At 36.5% G+C, this 21,810-nt stretch overlaps 1 protein-coding gene across 4 annotated transcripts in view; it reads right to left on the bottom strand.

Moving 5' to 3' along the window:
- Window positions 1–21,810, bottom strand: part of CCSER1 (coiled-coil serine rich protein 1) — a 625,930-nt gene that overhangs the window by 230,161 nt on the left and 373,959 nt on the right. For 3 of the 4 annotated variants that reach the window (XM_039551164.1, XM_039551165.1, XM_039551166.1), the window contains one exon: window positions 13,748–13,825. In XM_039551164.1, the coding sequence (XP_039407098.1) occupies window positions 13,748–13,825 (78 nt within the window). Of the gene's footprint in view, window positions 1–3,841; window positions 6,564–13,747; window positions 13,826–21,810 lie in introns of those variants that run through there. The other variant, XM_039551167.1, reaches the window with a different exon arrangement.

Here is a 21,810-nt window from a genome sequence, read left to right as displayed (position 1 = left end):
TAGTTTCTGAATTTGTTGTGCAGCTGAACTCACACCTCCAATCAACCACTTTATAATATTCATCTCTCACATGTTAACAGATCTGTAACTCCAAGGAAGCTTTTTCCTAACATAAAAAACAATTTTAAGATTATTAATGTTTGTGCCATTCAGGTCAGCTCAGGGGTTATGCTTTGCTGTTGTTTGCGTTCCCGTAAGTTTATGTGGCATTGTGTTGGCAGCAGGAGGGCTGCAGGGTGGCCTCTGTGGGAAAAGATCAGGGGCTGCCCAGTCCCAAAAAAATGCTGCCAGGCAGCTCCATAATGGACCCACACACAGGCCACAGTGAGCATCACTGTGGTGCTGGTGGCATCTCTGTGAGAACATATTAAAGAGCAAGAAAAAAACCCAGGATGCAGGGAAGTGAAGGAAAAAAAAAGGATGAGAAGGTGCTCCAGGCACTGAAGAAGATATCCACACTGTGGCATCTGGAGAGAACTGGACTGGAGCAGATGGATATGCCCTGAAGGAACTGCAGCCCATTGAGAGCCCACACTGGGGCATCTCCTGAAGCACAGGAAGACACTCAGGTCAAGATACCAATTAAACCCAGGAAAGCACAAATGACACAACCTCTTAGCCCTGCCTCGAGTTCACTGAAATGCTCTCATCATTCCCAAAGAGTCTGATAAGTAACATTACCTGTGGCTTCAGCTCATTTTATATTTAGATTTGCAATTCAGCAAGCTTCTCATGCAAAAAAAAATGGGCTTACTTCTGTCCAGTTGTAAGAATGATTAAAAATTCCTGAATGTATTTTGCTATACATAAATGTGTGTGTAAATATATACATATATATATATAAATCAGTGCCAGGGGACACTCCCACAAGTGTCTTCTTCAAAGAAACTTGTGACAGTGGGAGTATGAGCAGAAAAGCCAACTGTTCATCATTAGTCTCAGAATTTTTGTTCATGTTCTGCAATTACTTGAGTGTTTTTCAGGCTACCTGCATGCTTGAAAAACATACAGGATCTCAAAAGCTGACTTCATTGAAGCCTGATAGAACCACTGAACCGGTCCATTTGCAAATTTTACCTCTAACCAGTGAAACTTTTCCATGTTGTCTTTGTTTCTGTAATACCTGAAACGTGGCAATTTCTTAAGGGTTCTCTTGGCAGAATTTATTCATAACACAACAGGACTCCTGTAGTAGATTTGTCTTGCATTAATCTTTTCTCCTGAATCGTTTCACAGACTGGAAAATGAAATAATAGACGTACACACGTACAGAAAGTTATATTCACGCAGATGCTTTTTAATACTTGCACACTGGGAAGCTCAGGTATTTGATGTGTGCACTTAAAACTGCTTCATAAGTTTGAGATATGAAGATTCTAGTGCCTCCATCACCTGTTTCTCTTATGCAGTTGTGCTTTCCTCACTCTTTGCTTAAAATGTAATACGTCAGTGCAGGTGTTGGCATTTCTCTCCAAATATTCGACAATATGCATGCACCATTACACAATACAGATCAAGCCCCTCTATTTTAGTATCAAATACAAAGCTACCACTTAATTTCACCATGAAACTTATCATTAACAGCATCACCAAGCTCTTCCTTGGTGTTTTTAGATGAATTAAATTCTCCGTGAAAGTAATGAAGCTGGTACTGAATACAGAGTTGTAATATGGTATCTAATTCATGCACTTTCAAATCCAGCATGATTTAATACATGCACACACAAAAATATATCTTTGCAAGGTTTTTTCTGGAATGCATTTGCTAGCAGCCAAACAGAACTTTTTTTTTTCCTTTTATTGCTGGTATCCAGTAGATTCTGCTTTCAATTTAATGCCTTTTTGTACAATACAAAAAAAAATATTACTATTTCCCAAATCTCATTTATAATCCTTTCCCTTCATGCTCCTTCTTGCTGTTTTATCATTAATGTTAATATTCTGTTGACTCTTAAGAAGTAGAAGCCTCTATTACTAAAAATGAATAAATGAATACTAAGAGAGCACTGTTTTGAAATGAAGGCCGAGTATGGATATAGCTCTCACTGCACCTCTATTGAGGAAGAAATAGTAATAGGTCAGGGATAGAAATGGCACTTTCTGTTTCATTAGTAAAACATACTATTATATACTGGTTTTATCCTCCTAAGTTTTAACACTTACCTAAAAGTCTAAAGCATATCAAGCAGTTTAAACTAGTGAAGCGACCAAATAGTGTGAATATACCTTAAAACCACTGGTTAAAACTGGGTAAACTCAGTTTCAGAAGATAAGCCACTGATCTCCTATCTACTAAACAATGACATTTCTAGCCCTTTCACCATGCAACATAGTACCTATGCCCCCAAAAAGTCTTAATGATCACATTACAAATTATTTTAAATGCCTTTTATAAACACAATAACCTACAGGAATTCTTTATTGCCCCAAATGCATATTGAGTTACAGCAGAATAACTCCTATACCAGTACTCACACTGTTCTGTGTGTTTTCCTATTGAAATTGCTTCAGAAGATTAATTTTTAAAAATCCCAAAAATAAAACGCTGACTGAAAAAATTATCTGCCTTCAATTCAAGCAGGATGTAACATTTCTGCCTCTCTATACTACCCCAGGTTTTTTGAGACTTGTTTGCCTTTTTGACTGCTCATAACTGTTAAAATCACTCATTCCTTCTCAGCCTTTCAACATTTACCAGGGAACATTTCCTCTAGCTGTAACATTTTTGCACCATTGTTACTTTCAAGTCCATTCACTCAACTTCTACTTTTCCCCCTCCCGTGCTGTACAAAACAGTCTTGCAGTCGCACATTCGGAAGTCCCTGGAGAAAAGTGCAGAAAGCAAACTCAGGTTAGCTGGTACCACTTGCAAAGCATCAAATGGAGACAAACACTGTGTGCTAGTTAAAATAACAAACCTCTGCACCTCTTAAATGCCAATGCTCAGAATGAGAACAAAGTATTTTGCCAATACAGTTTTACAGTTGTAACTCTGTTAACGCGGTGTTACCATTGCTTGGAACAAGACACAGCCTTTGGATCAAGCTAATGACATGGACACCAAGATCTGGTTTTGCCTGGCTTACTTGGGTATTTACAGAATACTTTATTTCTGGATATTTACAGGATAATTTACTTAAGCTCGAAAGGGCAGTTATCAAATGACCAGGTCACTATTACCCTTTTTGCACCAGCTGTTCAGCTTTTTATAGCTGTAGGTGTAACACCTTTTACAGGATTTACTTGGCAATGGTTTGGCGGTGGGGAGGAGGGCAGGGTGGCTTTGTCAGCTGGAAGTTTGTATCTTACAAATAACAGGAACAAGCACTTACTCTGTTGAATGTTCTTCCAGTAACAAGCAGTCCAACTAATTACAGGCATTGGATGACACCAGAGGCTCCATGGCTATGAAGTTACTCACCATCAAAGGAAAGAAATCTTTGGAGAGTGGTAAAACCAGTCGTAAGGGTAACAGAGATGTCACATAAACTTGAAATCAATGTAAGAGCAAGGTGTACAGCATGTTAACAAACATACAAGAGAGATCCCAACTGGATTCCAGAATGAGGAGAAAGAAATGGATGTTACTATCAGACTCCAACAAGCAGTTGTGATAGCAGATTTACTGCAACGCTCCCACAACTGACCAGAAGCCACTGCCCTTCAGATCACAAGAGGTTGTGCAAGAGTGAGCAATAAAATACATCAATGAAAGAGATAGGTACTAGGAACATTATATGTATTTAATTTTTGACTGTTTGAACTAGATGTGCTAGTATCACTCTCTGTCGCTGTTGTACTGAGGACGGCGAGAAGAACGACACAGAATTCAAGTCCAGGATAAAATGGGATTATTTAATTAATTACAAACTCTTTTATATAACTTGGCTCGCAATGGAGGAATGATAGGATTGACCCATCGGTCAACCACCCACCAAAGTGATTGGCTGAAAGGAATAGTTCCCATTCTCAAAATATTATTCTCAGTGAACCAAAACAATATCCACTGCATTCCACAACAACCTGCACCTGCAAAATAGTTTACAAAATAGCAAACCGTTTCTCAGCTAGTTTGTGTGAGAACAGAGACTTTCACAGGAGGCTGTAAAATGCTGGAAAAATTTTTCTGCTAGCTTTTTTAGCATCTACAACTCTCTACTGCAATAATAATTTTTAAAAAATCTTTGATCAGACTGTTAAGACTTTAATTAAACTAGCATTAAGTTCTTGCCTATGCATACAAAGTATTGATTGTGTATCCTTGAAGTCTGAATAGTACTTGTCAATCATGATTTTTTCTAGATCATTCAAATGCTATGTGAGCAAAATACCAAACCTGAGTAATTTTTATTACTATATTCCTATATTTTGTATAGTTATAAAGTTTGTATAGCTGTAAAGTTACAGAAAAATGAAAATAAACCAAAGAAATGACAAAAAAACAGGTATTGGTACTTACGGGTAATTTCATGGGAAAGCTAAAAACCCAACTCTTACATTCTACCCCAAAAGCTAAAGTGCTGAGTTCAGATTTGCATTGAAATGACAGCTGCTTGCAACACCTCTATGAAGCAACAGATGCAGAAATAAACTAGCTCTTTCACAGACTTAGGAAGAATGGGCAAAAAGCTTCTTTATTTAAAAAGTGAAACTAATTTTCTTCTCATTGGAATCCTGAATATATTTATTTTCTTCTACTCTTTTCCTTTCACTAACTTACACAATTTTTCATAAACCTCTCCATTATCCATATTTATTTCTTTAAGTGAAATACAGATCTCTGTGCCAAAAAGTCACAATGAAAAATGTTCTCTCTATCCTCTTCCAAAGAGCAGTATCTGACAAAGACTGAAAATATTACCATAATAAAGACAGTGATGAAAAAAGGAAGTGTGACAGACAGCAGCAAGAGGTAGGCATTTCTATGCTTATCAATGATTACAAAAAGGACTTTTGTCCAAGGAAAGAAGGAAGAGTGGTAACAAGTGAAGTTCAACAAGGAAGGTCAAGTTCAAAAGGATAATATGCACATGCTTGCTTCTGTTGTTTCTTTAAATTATGCATTTGCTACTTAATTGCTTTTACAAGGTATTTCCAACATGTACAGTAAGAACTATGCAATTATTTACACAAAGAAGTTGCAGGCAGCCTGACCAAAAGGACAAAAGAGATACTGAAGGATGACTGTTAGGACCAAAGAAAAGACAATGTAAGAATGAGAAACAGTAACATCACGTTAAGTGGTACAGTATCAGCCAACATAATGCAATATTCCCCGTGAAGAAGATTCATTCACTTTAAAGGCTGGCATGAATATTTAGCTGAATACTTTTATTTTCAGTTCTGCTTCATTTAAGAATAACTGGTAAAATGGTATTTTTGAATGAATGCAATATGTCCTCTGTTTGAAATTAGAGCTACAGGTGCTAAAATGTTGCTCCAGTTGAGTAACTGTTCGTATTATGTACTGTGAGGCCTAACTGAAATGGCATAATAAAAAGATTCAAGCACTGTTTCTTGTTAGTAAGAAAATATGTTAGGGGAAAAGGTTAATGAATACTGCTGGCACAAGCAGCTTCTTATCTTACCTGGTAAGGGTGGGTGCAGAGCACATCCTGGTGAATGAAGTCATTCCTAAGTAAGGTTACACTGAAGCAACCCACAGTGGTGAACTTCACTGGTTTCTTGCTTAGTAAAGCCCTAAACTTGGAATTACCCTTCCCCACCTACCCACCCCTCTGAACAACTAGGATCCACTCAAGTAGCAGAGTCATGCCCAGCAAATACAATGTTTACTTTGCTCACATTGATGCTCTCTTAGTAATGTCTCTTAGAAGCTGCAGGAAAATTAGATAGAAAGTACAGTAAAGCAATGATTCTAATGGATTAAAAAATCAGAGTGTATGTCTTTAGGATCAGCGCTTCTATTTCCTGGGATAAAGCTGGGTAAATTCTGGCCTTCTAAAAGAGCACCAAGTACCCCACAGGAACGTTTCCTGAATCCCACAGAATTATGTACATCATTATGAACATTTATCAGATAGACCACATATTGAAAGGTCCCGACCTTGTATTCACAGTCAGCGCAATAGTATTATTACTGGAGAAGGAAAAATACATGTTTTAAAAATAATGGCTTCCTCAGGTTTCCAGATCTTGAAGATATATTTTTTCAATCTCAAGAGAGAAGCATGACTGAAGGATTTTCTTACTTGCAGTGAATCACCAAGGGATGACTAAGTGCACAAAATGGTAAGAATAATTTTTTATTTCAGATAGTAACTTTGTCATAGCTTACTAATAATTTATTCATAGATACACTTAATAATGAAGATACTGCCAAAAAAGTGATGTTTGACTGTTCATAATACAAATATTATATTAAGTAGTAGAGTTTTGCCAGCAATGATAACTTGCAGCTCATTTCATATACAGCAGTATTTAATTATATCCGTAAGTGCAGAGTGTCCAGATGTTGCTTTTTAATTTAATAATGATGGAACCAATGAGATGCTGATAGGTTTGTAAACTAAGCCTTCAGAACAGGGAGAGTTCCACAGGGCCTTTAAAAACAAACAAAACAAACAAACAAAAAAAAGAAAAAAAAAAAGAAAAGAGAAATGAAATTAAATGAAATCTTAATGATGCATGGTTTGATGGCAACACAGAGTAAATGAAAAATGACTGTTTCTGCTGTATGCAGTCATGCAGGCAGCACGTAATAATAAAGCTTCTTTCACACTTATGATCAACACAGCAATGAATCAAGTGGCAATGCAGAGAAAACCAGGAATATGACTGGTCAGCTTGCGCATGTCACCATTCTAGTCAGAAAACCCTTATGTACAACAGATGCTGTATTTTCACTGGAAAAAGGTCACCAGACTGAGCCAGTCTATGCTAACAGAGGAAATCTACATGCAACATGCACACAACATTAAAACATCTCCACATTACAATAAAACTGTGTAAGTAGATCATTCTGTAATAAAAAGCAGTCACCCTAAATGTACTGATGTAGCAAAACCCATACACATTGCTTATAATGCAGTGGCTACCCATGCCTCATTTCTCAATTTTGTTTGTTGATCTTTTCTTCGAGGTGAAATAAATTTTTTCTCCTTTTTAAGAAAATATAATCAAGGCCTATTGCAAAATGCTGCTATTTTTTATAATTTTTGATTGTTGTTGAGCATATTTTACTCAATTCCCAGTTCTTTCTTTTGAACAATATCCAAAAGGTTTAGTGCAGCTATTTTCTGTTGTTACAAATAAGACACTGCTGGTATTCAACATAATGCATGAACAGAGTCAGCAAGGTATAATCTAGTGGATGACTTTTTTATTTCAAATAAACCTTTTCAGATATCCTGTCAGTGTCCTACTTCTTTCTATCCTTAATGTAACAGGTCAGAGTGGATATAGTAAAAACATGCTGTTAATTCTAGGGATAGCTGCTAACTTAGTTCCTGCTGAGAATAGTCATGAACTGCTTGGCAGCATCTTTGCAACAGAAATAATGCAACTCAAACACACTGAAAATACACTGCTGCAAATAAATTTTGGTAAGTCATACTCGTAAGTACAGCACAAAAATTAAACTAAAGTAAGAAATGAGACAAAAAGTCTAGATGGATATACTTAAGTGAAAAAGTCAACTTCTGGAGAACTCTAAGGAGGAGACCGTGATGGAGCTAAAGCAGAAAAAGTGAGAAGAGTTTTGTCTTAACCCAACAAAACTTCTAGGATGAAAAATTAGGAATATCTAAAAAGCTTTCTTTGCTTTTCCCCCTATTCCTCTCCCCCACACCAAGACATCTATGCAAAAATTAGTAAGTTTGGTCAATACTTCAAAGTACCTTGTATTTTATTGCATTTACAAAGCAAGATAGCAGCAGCATAACTGCAGATACAAAGCCAGAAGAAGGTTATGACAGAAAAATGCAGAACAAGTAGAAAGATTCAAAACTTAAAAGGCAAGAAAAACATTGCACTGTTATTGAAGATTATACTACAGGAAAACTGTTTTTTAAAGATTCAGAGACTACTTGTATTATATTAATTTTGGGTCTGAGAGGAAATTCAGTTATAATATTCTCATCTTACTTCAAATATTTAAACAGCACAGAGCTTATCTATAAAAGCATCCAGAAGCCAACTTGCATGCCACAAATCAAAACTGAAGATCATTCATACCAATTAATCATCACTACCGAATGCAAATTTTATTGTTCTTTACTCCTAGAGATAGCAAAATTAAATGCAGAATACCCTGTTGATAATCAGCCACAGAATGAAAGTGTCTTTTTCATGTGGCACACCTCAGTTTCTGTTCCAGGACCCATTTACTGCTGAAGCTTGTTTATGTGAAAACCTGTTATCATTTTTTCACATAGTACCACAAACACCGAACCCTCAGCACAAGCATTTGTCCTCTGGCAAATTTGGCACCAGCAACTTGAACTGTTTTTCCTTGTCATGAGCAATTGTAACAATTCATTCCTGTTCATGACTTGGTCATTAAATGTAATTCAAACACCATGTATGCAGGGGTTTGATGGTGAAGCAATGTTTCATAAGGGTTGGTGGAAGGCGATCATTAAAACCAAAAAAGTAACATCCTAGTTTGGCATCATCAAAGTTTGACAATTTGCACACATAGGACACCCTAAAACACACAGATTTCGAAGTCGTATAGTAAAAAGTGAAAATTGGACATGAGGAGAGAAAATGAATGCTAAAGGAAGTTGTAGGAAAGGACGTAGCATATCAAGAACAACTTGGATATCCAGATATGAACAGATACACAGACATACAAATCAAAGCAAATACTGAAATGGTTAATGGCTGGTTTCATTTCTAAAGGTATTTTTTAAAATAGCAATTTTGCATTATATTATGCACAAGTTTGTATTATTTCCCTGTATAAATTAGACAACAAACTCAGAGACAAAACAAATAAATGGAAAAAAATAACCTAGTAGTAAAATACAATAGCAGATGGACATCAGTCTCCACGGCAAGGAGGGGAGGCAGAAGTGGGATGTATTTTTCAGTTTAGGTGGCAAAACACAACTCACTTCATGCTGTAACAAACTACACAATACTTACAGCAGGAACATATTTAGATTAAAGTGGAAAGTTCAAGAAGTTCAAGTATTTCAGTATTCTGTTCCCCTGCCTTCCTGAAGGAGAGGACACAATGCAACACAGTCCCTTTACAGCACCCATAGTCCGTGCGGGATGCTGGGGAGGAAACGGGGCACAGCAGGGAGGCGGATGGAAACAGTTAAAGCATCCAACTCCATGTCTTCCACTCCCTCCTAATGAAACACAGAAGGCAGTGCCCAGGTTTTGAGAGGTTAAGGGAGGCATGCTGTCCAAGGTAATGCACAGCAAGCTACAAAACAAATACCCTAAAATATGTAAGGATTTTAATATTGCATGATTGTACAAGTGATAAAAGTCAGTGCCTTCTTATCTGCCACACACTGTTATAAAACAGAGTGCTGGTGATCACCAAAGAAAGGTACTTTTTGTCTGTAGCTGTGCAAACCACACTGCAGCAATTTGAGAGCAGCAGTATACAGGTTTGTTGTCTGAGACATCAGATGCATCATACAAAATGTAAGGACCAATATACTGGAAAGAACGCTCATTAAACGAGGAATGAGTTTAGGACCAGTCCAACACCTATTTACATCAGCTTTACTCTCAGTATGAAAGACAAAGAACAAACAGAGTAGCAGTTCTGAGATACGAAACCTGTAATATCAGCAGAAGGCAAACACAGAAAAGACATTGCAGAAATATGTCAGCTCTTAGGAATTTCTACTTTGTGGAGAATAAATCTAAGTACGAACTCTTTTAATCCAAAGGCTGATAAAGATTGACAAAGTGGTGCTGAGTTGTACTTCACTTGGTGACAGAACTAATTGTCCTATGATTGTTTAATTCTGTTTTGAGACACATTTTAATGAAAACTAATCAGTAGTGGCACATGCTGCAGAGTGCTTGTGTGATGCCTGCATGATACTTTGGACTACCTATTTCACTAGCAGCCATTATTAGATTTGTACCCCTTAACATGGTCTTGTAATCAGTCCCAGTGCTAGCTGACTGCATCTATTCCTCTTCCAGTCCATTTTAGCAACTTGATCGACATGAAAGATATTATTCCTTGATCTCTCAACAGAAGAAGACTTTGCAAGCACAGGAAGGTGAAGGAGGTTAAACTGGCATTGATTATTGAAAACACATTAATAATTTATTACTTAGCAGCCTCGACATCAATCTGTTGTGCACATGGCTCTTTCTGCAAGACTCCCAAGATGCCTTAAATGACTCTCAGTATACATATTGGAAAACAGAATAAATTTAGGACTATCATAACATGAAGATTCCTTGACGTGCTGCACTAAAAAGCACCTAGCCTTTATGGAAACCCTGAGTACTTTCCAATGTCTTCCCTGGAATACATGCAGTAGTTATTCTATTTTACTTTTAACTTCCTCAAGTAGTAAAATGGTCATGTTAATCACTTAAGGACACTGTAGCATTTCTCATCATGGAAGACCCTCTTTCGTCCTTATCAAAAACTATTTTAAGCTTTATGTTTTAATTCCATAATTAAGTTTTCTATTAGACCTTTTTAACACAGAAAAGACATAAAGGAGTTTGCTTTCCAGTTCAAACAGCTCTTTGTAAGAAACATTATCTTTACTGCTACAGACCTTATCTTCTACTTGGTTGCTAAAACAGTACTCTAAAGCAATTTCCACTGAAATATCTCCGTGTGCTGTATGGGAAAAAAATCAGAGCTCTATCCAAAGTATTTTCCAATAATTTAAAGGTCTTGCAGGAGATCGCATCATCCAAACTTTACTGATGACCTTGACAGTCAGATTCTGACTGTAATTACATTATAGCTGCTACCATAAAATGCACAATAACAACTTCCATTCTGGTAACCACTCAAACACTTACCCAAAACACTCACTCAATACTGTTTAAGATTTGGCAGGGCAGTCCACAAAAACAAGAACATTTCCTCCCTGTGAAACACTCCATTTCCTCCCTCTTCACCTATTCCCTTCTAAATATAGACTCGCCTCCAGCTTTTTTTCATTACTGTACACCTTACAGACAAAAGGAATAATTCCTCATCTAAGTCAAAGTCAGAACTTCCATTTACTTTTAATGACACATCTAAATGAACTCCAAGGCTAAAGAGTGGTCTCTTAACTACTGGAGATGTTGTCCAGAAGTCAAAAAAACCCAAGCAGTGATTTATTTTGAGGGCTAACCTTCTCAGCTTTTTCAACTGCAAAACAGGCAGCTTTTAAGATTACACAGTGAAACAAAAGAATATATGAGAATATAAACCAAACTGCTCATAGAGGCACTGTATTAAGCATTTCTGAATTATTACACTGTGTAGTGTATATCAGTATTCATACTACACAAATTCCTGGTAGCACTTTCATCCAACTATTTTTAGCTTTTAAATGTGAAGTAAGGAAAAAAATAAAAATGCGATTTTTGTTTGTTTTTTTAATTAAAGCAGCATATTTGTAATGATGAAATGAAGTTAAATTTTCTTCTTACCTCTTAAACCAGATCTTAAGCATTCAATGTATACTATTCTCAGAATGTGTGACTAACAGGGTGAAAATACATCTTGTAGTCTTTGATCTATTTTTCTATTTAATCAAATTTATATTATCACAGTATTCTTGTAGTTGACTGTAGTATTCTTGTACTGACATCCTGAATAAAATGATGTACAGATACTACTTGCCACAGTTACAACTTGCTCCTTAAAATCTCATGCAAAAGCAAAGAATGTAAATGCAATTGCCACTTGGATTCAACAGAAACACAGCTGAACCAATCATTAATATGTATCCTTCACAGAAAAGCTGCATAATCTGATAAACAGAAGAGCAAAAAGTTTTAACAATATTACAAGAAGTGTTAACACTATTTATTTGCACATTCCTCCTCACTGAGTTCCCCTCAGTGTGAGCGTAGCAGGCTTGTGTTATTTCTGTATATTAGTTCAAATTTCTCTGCAATCAATCCCTTGGAATAGAATTCTCACAAGTACTCTGCGCCAGATAAATCCAGGTGAAGTGCTATTCCATAGAAAAACATTCAACATTTCCTTTTTTTCTTGCATTGCAACAGCCTGGCTGAGATAATATATTATTGCAACCATGACAAGGTAGGCATTTTACCAGGGAAGTCTGAAAAATATGTTCCACTAATTGACGAGAATGCTGCTAAAGAAAAGGATTTATTTAACTTATTGTTGTTATTATGACATTTAATACTCAAATCTCACCCAGAAAATTGTACCTGTTTGTGGGAGGAGGTTTTATGTTATTTTTTACTCCCAACCAAACTCCAAAGGAACACAGACTGGAAAAAGGGAAAAAAGATATAATCTGCTAACAGCATGAATCCCTGAAGCATCAGTACCACATATTTGATTTGGGAGAAAACAACCAAATGCATAAGTCACATCTGCTTAAAAGAAACCCAAGCAAGCAACATAACCCAAAAATAAACAAGACAACACAAAAAATTCCACAAACTACATGTTTTCTGTTGCCATTTTCAATGGAAGACTTTTATTTAACATCTAATGTATAGATGTTAAATAAAGTTTTGCTAAGGATAATTAGTCACCAAAGAAGTGGATATAGTATTGCAACATACAAAGATGTTTTAAATATTTTTGAATATTATGGATTTTTCAGCAGTAATATATACACACCTCAGAGGTTCAGTAAACTCCACCAGACATGACTCCACAGACACAGTAGAACATAAGGGTTCATGTTTGGTAACCCACAAAAAAGAAGTTAGTGCAGATAAAACTTTTCATATTAAAACGTGAAATTTTGATGTTTCTATCCTCAGAAGACAAAACTTTAATGGTCCACTGACACAAAACTGAAAGGAAGGTTTCAAAGCCTGCTTTAATTCCAGAGTTCTTTCCATAAATTTGAATCAGCATGTTGATCTACACCAATGCACAACCGTGGCATTACTTTTCCGAACAGTTTTTGTTACTAATTATTGCTAGACTTTGCTCAAATCACAGACCAGAACTATGTTAAATGTTCCACACAGGAGCATTCTTAATCAAGGATTATTCAAGAGGCTCACGTAAGCACGAGAATCTCTTACACGTATTCAAGCAACATCCCACAGACAGAATACTTTCAGTTAGAAGAACTGGGGAAACAATATTTCTACAGCTAAGGAATCTTCCTTGACTGTGTTCTTGCATGGGGATACATATTTTCAGTACACATTCTCGGAGAAATTCTGACAGATGCTCATTAGGAAACAGAATTTTAACATCACTTGGCAAAACTGTACTTATTCCATTATCTTTCAAATTTCAAATCTTGTTTGGACAGCAAATGACAATTCTAAACATAATAACCTCATTAAAGTGTCAGTAAGTGTGCAAATAAATACAGAAAAAAATTACAATACTCTAACACGTACCGTCCACATTCATTCATGCAAATTCTCAGCTCTTTATAAAACCTAAAATTAACAGGGCATTGGTGTGCTGGCAGGTAGTTGTAATTATCTTCTCATGTTTCTGAAGGTATTTTAGAATCACCAAATCCATGCATGGACAAAACAACAGCCGAGGCAAACCAGCTGACAGAAGTCTGAACACCCACAAAGATGATAGAAAATACTGTTTGATACAGCTACTTACATCATGGCCTACGAGTTCTGTCTGCGTGGATTTATCTGCTTGGGAAGCAAGAGCCCTCTGAAAGCACTGAGCCTTTTCCTGTAGAACAAAATAACATTGCATAGGTGAGTCATGTTTTTCCCTGCTGGGCTTTGCAGCTCCAAATATCCAGATAAATTCAAAACTCAAACCTTTGCCTCTCTAAAGACCAAGAAGGGACCAAACAATTTATTTTAAAAATATTTTTAGGATCAGCCAAAGTACTTCTAGGTGACTTCTTAGTACTTCTAGGTGACTTTTTAAGAGAGAGCATAAATGAACATCTTTGCCTACCATTCTGTGTGTTACTGCCTCTTATTGAAATAAACAGCATGAAAGTACATTTGCAGGTGACACGGATAAGAGCATGAAAAACTTTTATACCCTGGGTTCATCCTAATTAGCAAAAAGGCAGGAAAACTGTTGGCTGTTTTAACAGCAACATCGCCCAGAACATTCATTGCACCCCCCTCTCTGAAGTGTGTGTGCGTATCAGAGGGTGTGTGCTGAGGGGAGAGACAGAGAAAATGGATGGACATTTTCTCAATCGTTACAGTTGCTTACATTATTGAGATTACTGACTGTGGTATTTCAACAACCTTAGGGAAAAGCATTAGATCATGACCAATAAAGATCATGTTTCTGTTTATTTCTTCACATGGGAATAAGTTCACACGTAGTTTATATCTCAAACTATCTCTGGTACAAGAGTTTCATGGTTTGAATGCTTACTATTTTATTACTATGTTTCTAGTAAGTCACCAAAAGGTGCTGAAATAGGAAGACAACAGACATCAGCTGATAACTGATGCAAGTAAAAATATTACAGATAAAATTGAAAAGTGAAATGTAAGATTAAAAAGTGAGAAAATGACTTAATCTTCACTACTGAAGGACAAATAGTAGGAAAAAAGTAGAGTCAGTTACTTAGATTTAGTGAGTCAGTATAGGTTAATATGTCTTGAAACATGACACTGGCTTTCTAAAACATTCCTTCTCTGAACAGAAGAGTACCAAAACAACTTTCACAGCTTTGACTGTGAACAGATCAAAGTTATTTTTTGTGACTGTTTTCTTATCCCATTCCCTACCAGTGACAGCATGGTGACCACTTGTGGTGCTTTGTTTAATTGCAAATTCCAAAAAGAAAATGCTTGAAAATTACTTTGAATAGTCATATCAAACCAAGGAACCAAATTTACTGCTCCAACTATTTTGGAGGAATCAAAACTCTAGTGTCCAGTACAGCTGTGGCTTTCATCCCTAAGGAATGTATTTTGTCTAGTTGATAGCATATTAAAGATTTTTTTTTCTTAATGGCTGTTTCACCTTTATTGTTACTTAGATTAAAAAAATTAAAATCTCATAAGTTAATTTTTTACCTCTCTCCTATAGTGTGTATAGATTATTCTAAAACCTTATGAAGACAAATGTGGTGTTTTCACATTTTGTCTCAGCATACATCCAGAACAGCCTCCAGATGTGACCAACACTGCAGTCACATTTACAACTTAGAAGCGATTGTTTCCCTTGCTTCAGGCATTTACCCCACTGTGAATAACAACTTATGTTCACCACAGAACTGGGGAGAAAAAGCTGTTCTTCAGAAGACTTATAAAAATACAAAGTCTTTTAATTCTGATGTACTTTGGGATTAAACTTAATCAACAGCAGCAGTTAGGCAGAGAGCAAAGGGATAACAAGTAGAAAAAAACTTGCCCTCCACCATCTATTCTACCTCATTTACAGACTACAATGAGCTACAGAATTGACTTTATGACAGCTATTTCCATAGAAATTGAGTCCCTATTGGTTTGAGTCTCAGTTTGGGAAGAAAACATATCATATAGAGCATAGCTCTAGTCATCAGCTGCAGTACAGCTGAGTCACATCACACTTGAAAACACTTTGTGAAGCCCAGCAAAAAGCCCAGCTGCCTCTTGAGCACAGCATGAGAAAACAGCTACAGCTTGGTTCAGCTATCCACACATAAATGTACTAAGAACTGAGGTGCTAAATAGCCACAACAAATTTAGAAGCATTACTCTGGAATCGCAGTGACAAACAGGTGTGACCATCCCCAAGGGAACTATTCCACTCATCAGGACAAAAACATGAGAAAACTTGGTGGGAATGCACCCAAGTAAGCACAAATGAGGGTTATAATTCTGTCAAATCACTATAAAGAACAAACACCAAAACAACACAGAATTTCAGTGAACATTTCACAGCTTTCACATACAACTCTTAGACAAACTGAAATAGTTTCTCAGTTATTTACATTATGAGACTTTGTAAAACAAGGCAAATTTCTATGCATATGGTAAATATGGCATCTGAAATGAAAGACAGCACACCTTCTGCTTTGATTTCTATCAGAACATGATATCCAGCTATGAATCAAGAAAGGCTAAGACAAGCCCGTCTCCAAGCAGTTCGCAATTAGTTCCATAATTAGTTACCACCAAGTCTGGAAACGTTGAATGAAAAAAAGACCGTTTCTAAAAATGCAATCACTTCGTAATAGCTCTTTGAAGATCAACAATATTTAGCAAGGTTTAAAATCTCTGACAGAGTTACAAGTCCTGCTGTAGACACGCCAGCTAACCTTACAGTACTCCAAAGGTTTACTAGATCCTAACCAGAGAGGGTTGTTACTGTTTTATTTTTAAGTTTTAAAATCCTTATAATCCCAAGAATTCTTAAACTTTTCATCCCCAAGTTCTGCATCGTAAAAACTCTTCTCCTTTGCTGAGTGCTGTATGACCTTACCAATAAAAGATGACTCCAAGCTTTGAGAGCCCAGTCTAATCAGAAAGAGAAAACACATAAAAAGTGAATCCCCTAATCCACTGAGCTGACAAATGTCAGAGACAGGAAAAGTCTTAAAAACGGTATCTTCTGACTCATTTATTTGACTGGACCTTGCTGTACTGTAAACATTGCCGTTACTACTCATGTATGTACTGCAATATTAAAACTAAATGTTTACAGGTATGTGAGACCATCTCAGAATTTCAGAACAAGGATTTTGAAAATATACCTGAGTTTTTAAGTTATTTTTCAAAAGAATGCTGGGAAGATGCTTTAAAATATAGCATTAAACAGTGGGAGATACCTGTTTCTACCACATGAAAAAAAACCCCTATTGCATTTCTTGGATCAGGAGAATTTTTTGACAATAGATGTATTTTGATTAATTATTTACCATTTTATCTGTTGCATCAACAGAATGCCAAATTGCTATTACAATTTATATTTTAAAGCAATACCTGTATACTGTTTATTTCTATCATTCAGTCATTCTGTAAATCTGAAGAGCGAGTTATCATTTCCTTACTGATTATGTCTCCCATGGCTACTTCTAGATATAAGTTTATGTACAGACGTCACTGAAAATATAGAGGAACTATGTCTAGTGATCACCTCTCTCAAAAAAAAAAAAAAAAAAAAAAAAAAAAAAAAAAAAAAATCACAGACACACATATGGCCCAGACATGGCCATGTGTGCTTTGAATAATGCAATGCAATAAAAAATTTATGTGGTCACACTCTGTGAATAATATGGCCATAACAAGTGATGCCAATCTTAACACCCCAACAACAAAAACAAAAACCAAGACCTGAGAAAGTTATTGGAAGGACAGGAAAAACAAGCAGCTGTGCAGTCATAACCCTTCAAAAGGCTGACACATCAAGTACGGGAGTTCATGTAGAAATTATCTCTACAAATAGTCCTGGACTTTTAATAAGCATTGTTGTTAGTTCTAATTTGTGTTATGGTTGCACCCAGGTGTCCAAGGAGATATTACGAAGTCTTATAGTAGCTCATCTAATAAAGAAGTCTTTCTCTCTCAACCCATATATACTTGGATTATCACTACCACACCGACTGCTAGGACGACCCAGACAAATAAAATCCTTTCCCAAAATCTAGAACACCCAACAGGCAAGATGAGGAGACAGTTTGATAACTCAGAAATGGTGATACTGGGACACCAAGGCTTACAGCAGGAAAACACAAAAAACCTCACATTAGCACTGTTAACTTGATCATCCCACAAATATTTTAAGAAAGATAGTCAATAAGTGATCTATTTTTCAAGGTCATGTGAAGCCACATGAAGAGTTATGGAGTGCTGTATAAAGATGTAGTCCAAATCTCATGTCCTGGAAAAGCACACTTCCTCACACCATTAAATTCAACACACTCAGCTAGGAATTTCTAGGCTCAGTTGCCTTCTCAGAGCCCACAACAGAGGAGTATTCAGTACAACACTGAATTGCAAGATTGCTGCAAAGAAAAGCTACACATTGGGGTTCAGAGACCCAACTTGCACACCACTGATTCACAGTACTTTTACACAGCATTTTTATCTAAACAGATATCACAGATATGGCAGTGGAATTCTCTTCAATTAGTGCTCTCATTTACTTAAGTGAACAGTATTAAACAGCCTCTCTTAAGATACGAGACAAGGTAATGGTTTTATACACACCAATTTTTGACCCATCAGCTTTAAAGTACTTGATCATCAAGAATAAGCAGGTTTAAATCCATCTAAGTTGTGCTTTTCTTATGTTTACTAGCTGAAAATGGAGATGAGACAAAGTCTTTAATTAAATTGCTTGCAAACTCATGTTCAGGTTTTTCAGAAGTAACTGCAACTTAGGAAGTCCTCCTCCTTAAACAAGGATATAAACATAATTATTTCAAGTATTTGTCTCATGGGAGTAGTACAGTACCTTTTTCATAGTCTAGCATGAACTAAGAACCTGGAGTAGGACAAAATTGATTAGATAGATTATTCCTGCCCTTCTGCTTCCACTGAAATAAACTGGCACAACATCACCTCCAGTTGGTATGCTCGTGATTCAGCTGGCAGAGTTGTGCTGACACACACACACACAAAGCTAACATGTAAATGGACACAGAACCTACCAAATTTAGTTAAGAAAGGAAGCACCATTTATAACTTTGGGTTTTTTTCTTCCTTTATCTCTTTTCAGAACAACCACATTTACCACTTCTATGGTGTACATGACTTTAAATGCTGCCAGGTTCTGCATGGGTACACAAACAGAATTTCAGTCTGTCCAAAACACCTGTTTTAGAAGGGCTGGAGTTATCTTTTCATAATTTCTTTCATGGGTTTTTTTGGTGACTATCACTATTCATCAAAGGAAAAACTCTGTGGTTAAACAAATACAATACAACTGAAGAGCATTATGAAAATCCTGTAGCACTACTAACAGATGATTCTGCAAAAGATTTAATATAAGGTTTTACTTGGGCAAGCTGTTTTATTAACTTTTGAAATTATCAAAGGCATTTGTCAACTTTTTGTTATATTTTTCTTCCCTGCCTACCATGTGAAATGCTAACGTCCTTCAGGCCTTTAAGTGAAGATATTTAAGCGCATTGCCTGTCAAATACTTCAGATATTTCTGTTGGTTTGAGGTTTCCATTGCCTCCATGCACACAGGAACGTTGGTGGGATGTGATTCACGTCAGTGCCAGTCACTTGACACATAGATTTAACAGAATGTGCATTAGACAGAGCGCAAGAACCATTAAATCAGCACAGTCCAAATTGCAACTGTTGTTTATTGAAGGCTTCTGGCATTAATTAAACCTCACACAGCTAAGTATTTATAACAATTTTACAGATTGCTGTCCTGAGGAATAAGATTAATGATTGTGGCATTAGGAGCATACAGTACAAATGCAATGAAAGGGCCATTTTCGAGTTGTCCCAGTAGCAACTGCATGAGACAGGCAGATTTTGATCATTTGTTGGTCAAATGAATAGAGAAGAATCATCACATCAATCAAATAATTGCTGCCACCATGGAAATCAACAAATCCCTGGACTAATCTCTGTGCTAAATAAGGCTGCAGTTTTATTCACTGATATCAACAACATATAATCCCTGCATCATTGTAAATATACCCAGCACCTTTGAAAACAACCCACAGCTGCCACTCTAAGTTGTTCCCCCTGTGACATAACGACAATTACTCAATAAATTATTTGTACATTTTGGCAGGTGTTTTGAACAGAACCATTAGTTGGGTTTAGCATGGCCAGAACAGGACAACTCTTTGAGTTGTTTTTGTCCTGCACTTGTGTGCAACCCATTAAATGTACACATTCAAATGCACACACTGGAAGTGATCACGCTGCCTGTCCTTCTAATTATTTTTTTACAGTGGTCAATACTAACTGGTCCAAGCAACAGAGTGAGTTTTATGAAAATCACTGTCTGGACAAATAAGAAGGGCCTCAGCTGGCAAGAGGCTTCGGCATGAGCTTCAACCTGAAAGTCAGCCCATAGGCAACCAGCAGAGAGCTGCGTAGTGCCTTCTGCCCAGGTAACACTTTGGAGCCAGAAGGGTCTGTAGAGATTATATGGGAAAGTGAGGCATGGAAAATTATAGGGAAACAGAGAGCTTCAATAAGAGAGTAAGGAGACATACTCAGAACAGGATTTAGTGGTACAGCTGAGGAAAAAGCTTCAGTCACTACACCAGGCACTTGCACTGCAAAGACTTTTTCCTGGGCAATTAACTGCTTAAGCAAGGACCAAAAGGCACTTCCACCCTTTGTGAACCTTCTCTCAGGGAAGACACAGCATGGTTTTTGACAGTAATTGACACTGGAATGTTATCAAACTAGATAGCATTTTACTGTGAATTCGCGTTATCACTCATGCCCTCCATTCTTACCCAGTCACCTCAACTGAGACATTGAAAATGAAGTATGAAGCATATCATATTCAATTTCGTAAGACAAACCCAACACACTTTAATATGCATTATCAGGCATTCCAAATACTATTGCACATCTAACCAAGGCCCAAAAGTAATTTTCAGCAGCTTTGTACTGGTTTGTCTGAGCAGAATAGTTTTGACCAGACAACAAAATTTTCTTTCACTTTTACAATACCAAAGAAATCCAGAAGAGAGGAGCATATCAATCTCCTTTCAAACAAGTCTTTAATTAATTCAGAAACTTCCCCAGTGATGGGAGTTTGACTTAATGAGAGCTGTGAGACTGTTACAAATTCTACAGCAAACTGTTTGGATGCTGGGACTTAGTCAAGCATTTTAGCAATAACATTTTGACTTCAACTGGTGAAACTAATAAAATATGTAGCAAACTATTTTCATTATCATATAAAAGTTGGAGTTCTCCAAGCACCTGCAAATGATAATAAAAAGTATTATATTGTGCAAGGAAAGTAACCATTACATTCAGGTTTTTGGTATGATTCATATGCAGAAAGCAACTGTTGCACAAAGATCAAAGTAAGATTTTTCTTATTATTTCCAGAAGAATTACACAATCTTCAGGAAAGAGTATTGAAAAAAGATCTGTCCTTTTTTCTTCCTTTTAAAAATATAATTTCTCACCATTAAGGAAATGGTGACTAGACCTTTATTTCCCACTGACATATTTCATAAGCAAAACACGTTGCTGTGGTCCCCAGATTGCTGCTGCAATCAAACCAAAAAGGATGACTTATAATCATGACCATAAAGCAGCTGTCACATAAAACTGTTCAAAGAGGGGAAATCACAACTGAAACTATGATATATTCATAAAAACATGAGAATTATGTTATACAAGTCTGAAGAGACACTCTGATACTTCTTACAGTGTTTTTCAGACAAAAGAGGAATAAATTCTCATTTTGCCTCAGAAAATAAGAAGTGAAAGAGATGATGGTGAATCTACAGCACTTGAAAAACATTAATAGTTTACACTGTAACATAAATTCACTCTACCAAATAAACCATCTTTATTGTCTCATAATCAGCCTGTTGGTACACTATTGTTGATAAAATTGTTTTGCTAAAATTTTTACAAGGGTTTTTTAATGCCGTCCCAGTGCTGTCTCAGCTCATAATGCTTACCTTCTATCAAAAAAGGATTTGTTTGCAAATGCTGCTTTTAGATAAGCCAGTGTTGCCCAGGAAGATGCCTCATTTCTCAACACATGTAGAAGAGAGATGAATCCTGTCTGTTGGCCAAAGACCA

This window comes from Corvus cornix, chromosome 4 (assembly GCF_000738735.6).
Source record: "Corvus cornix cornix isolate S_Up_H32 chromosome 4, ASM73873v5, whole genome shotgun sequence".
In the NCBI taxonomy this organism is placed as follows: domain Eukaryota; kingdom Metazoa; phylum Chordata; class Aves; order Passeriformes; family Corvidae; genus Corvus; species Corvus cornix.
The sequence above is the reverse complement of the archived record's forward strand: the minus strand, read 5'-3'. Positions and strand labels throughout refer to the sequence as shown.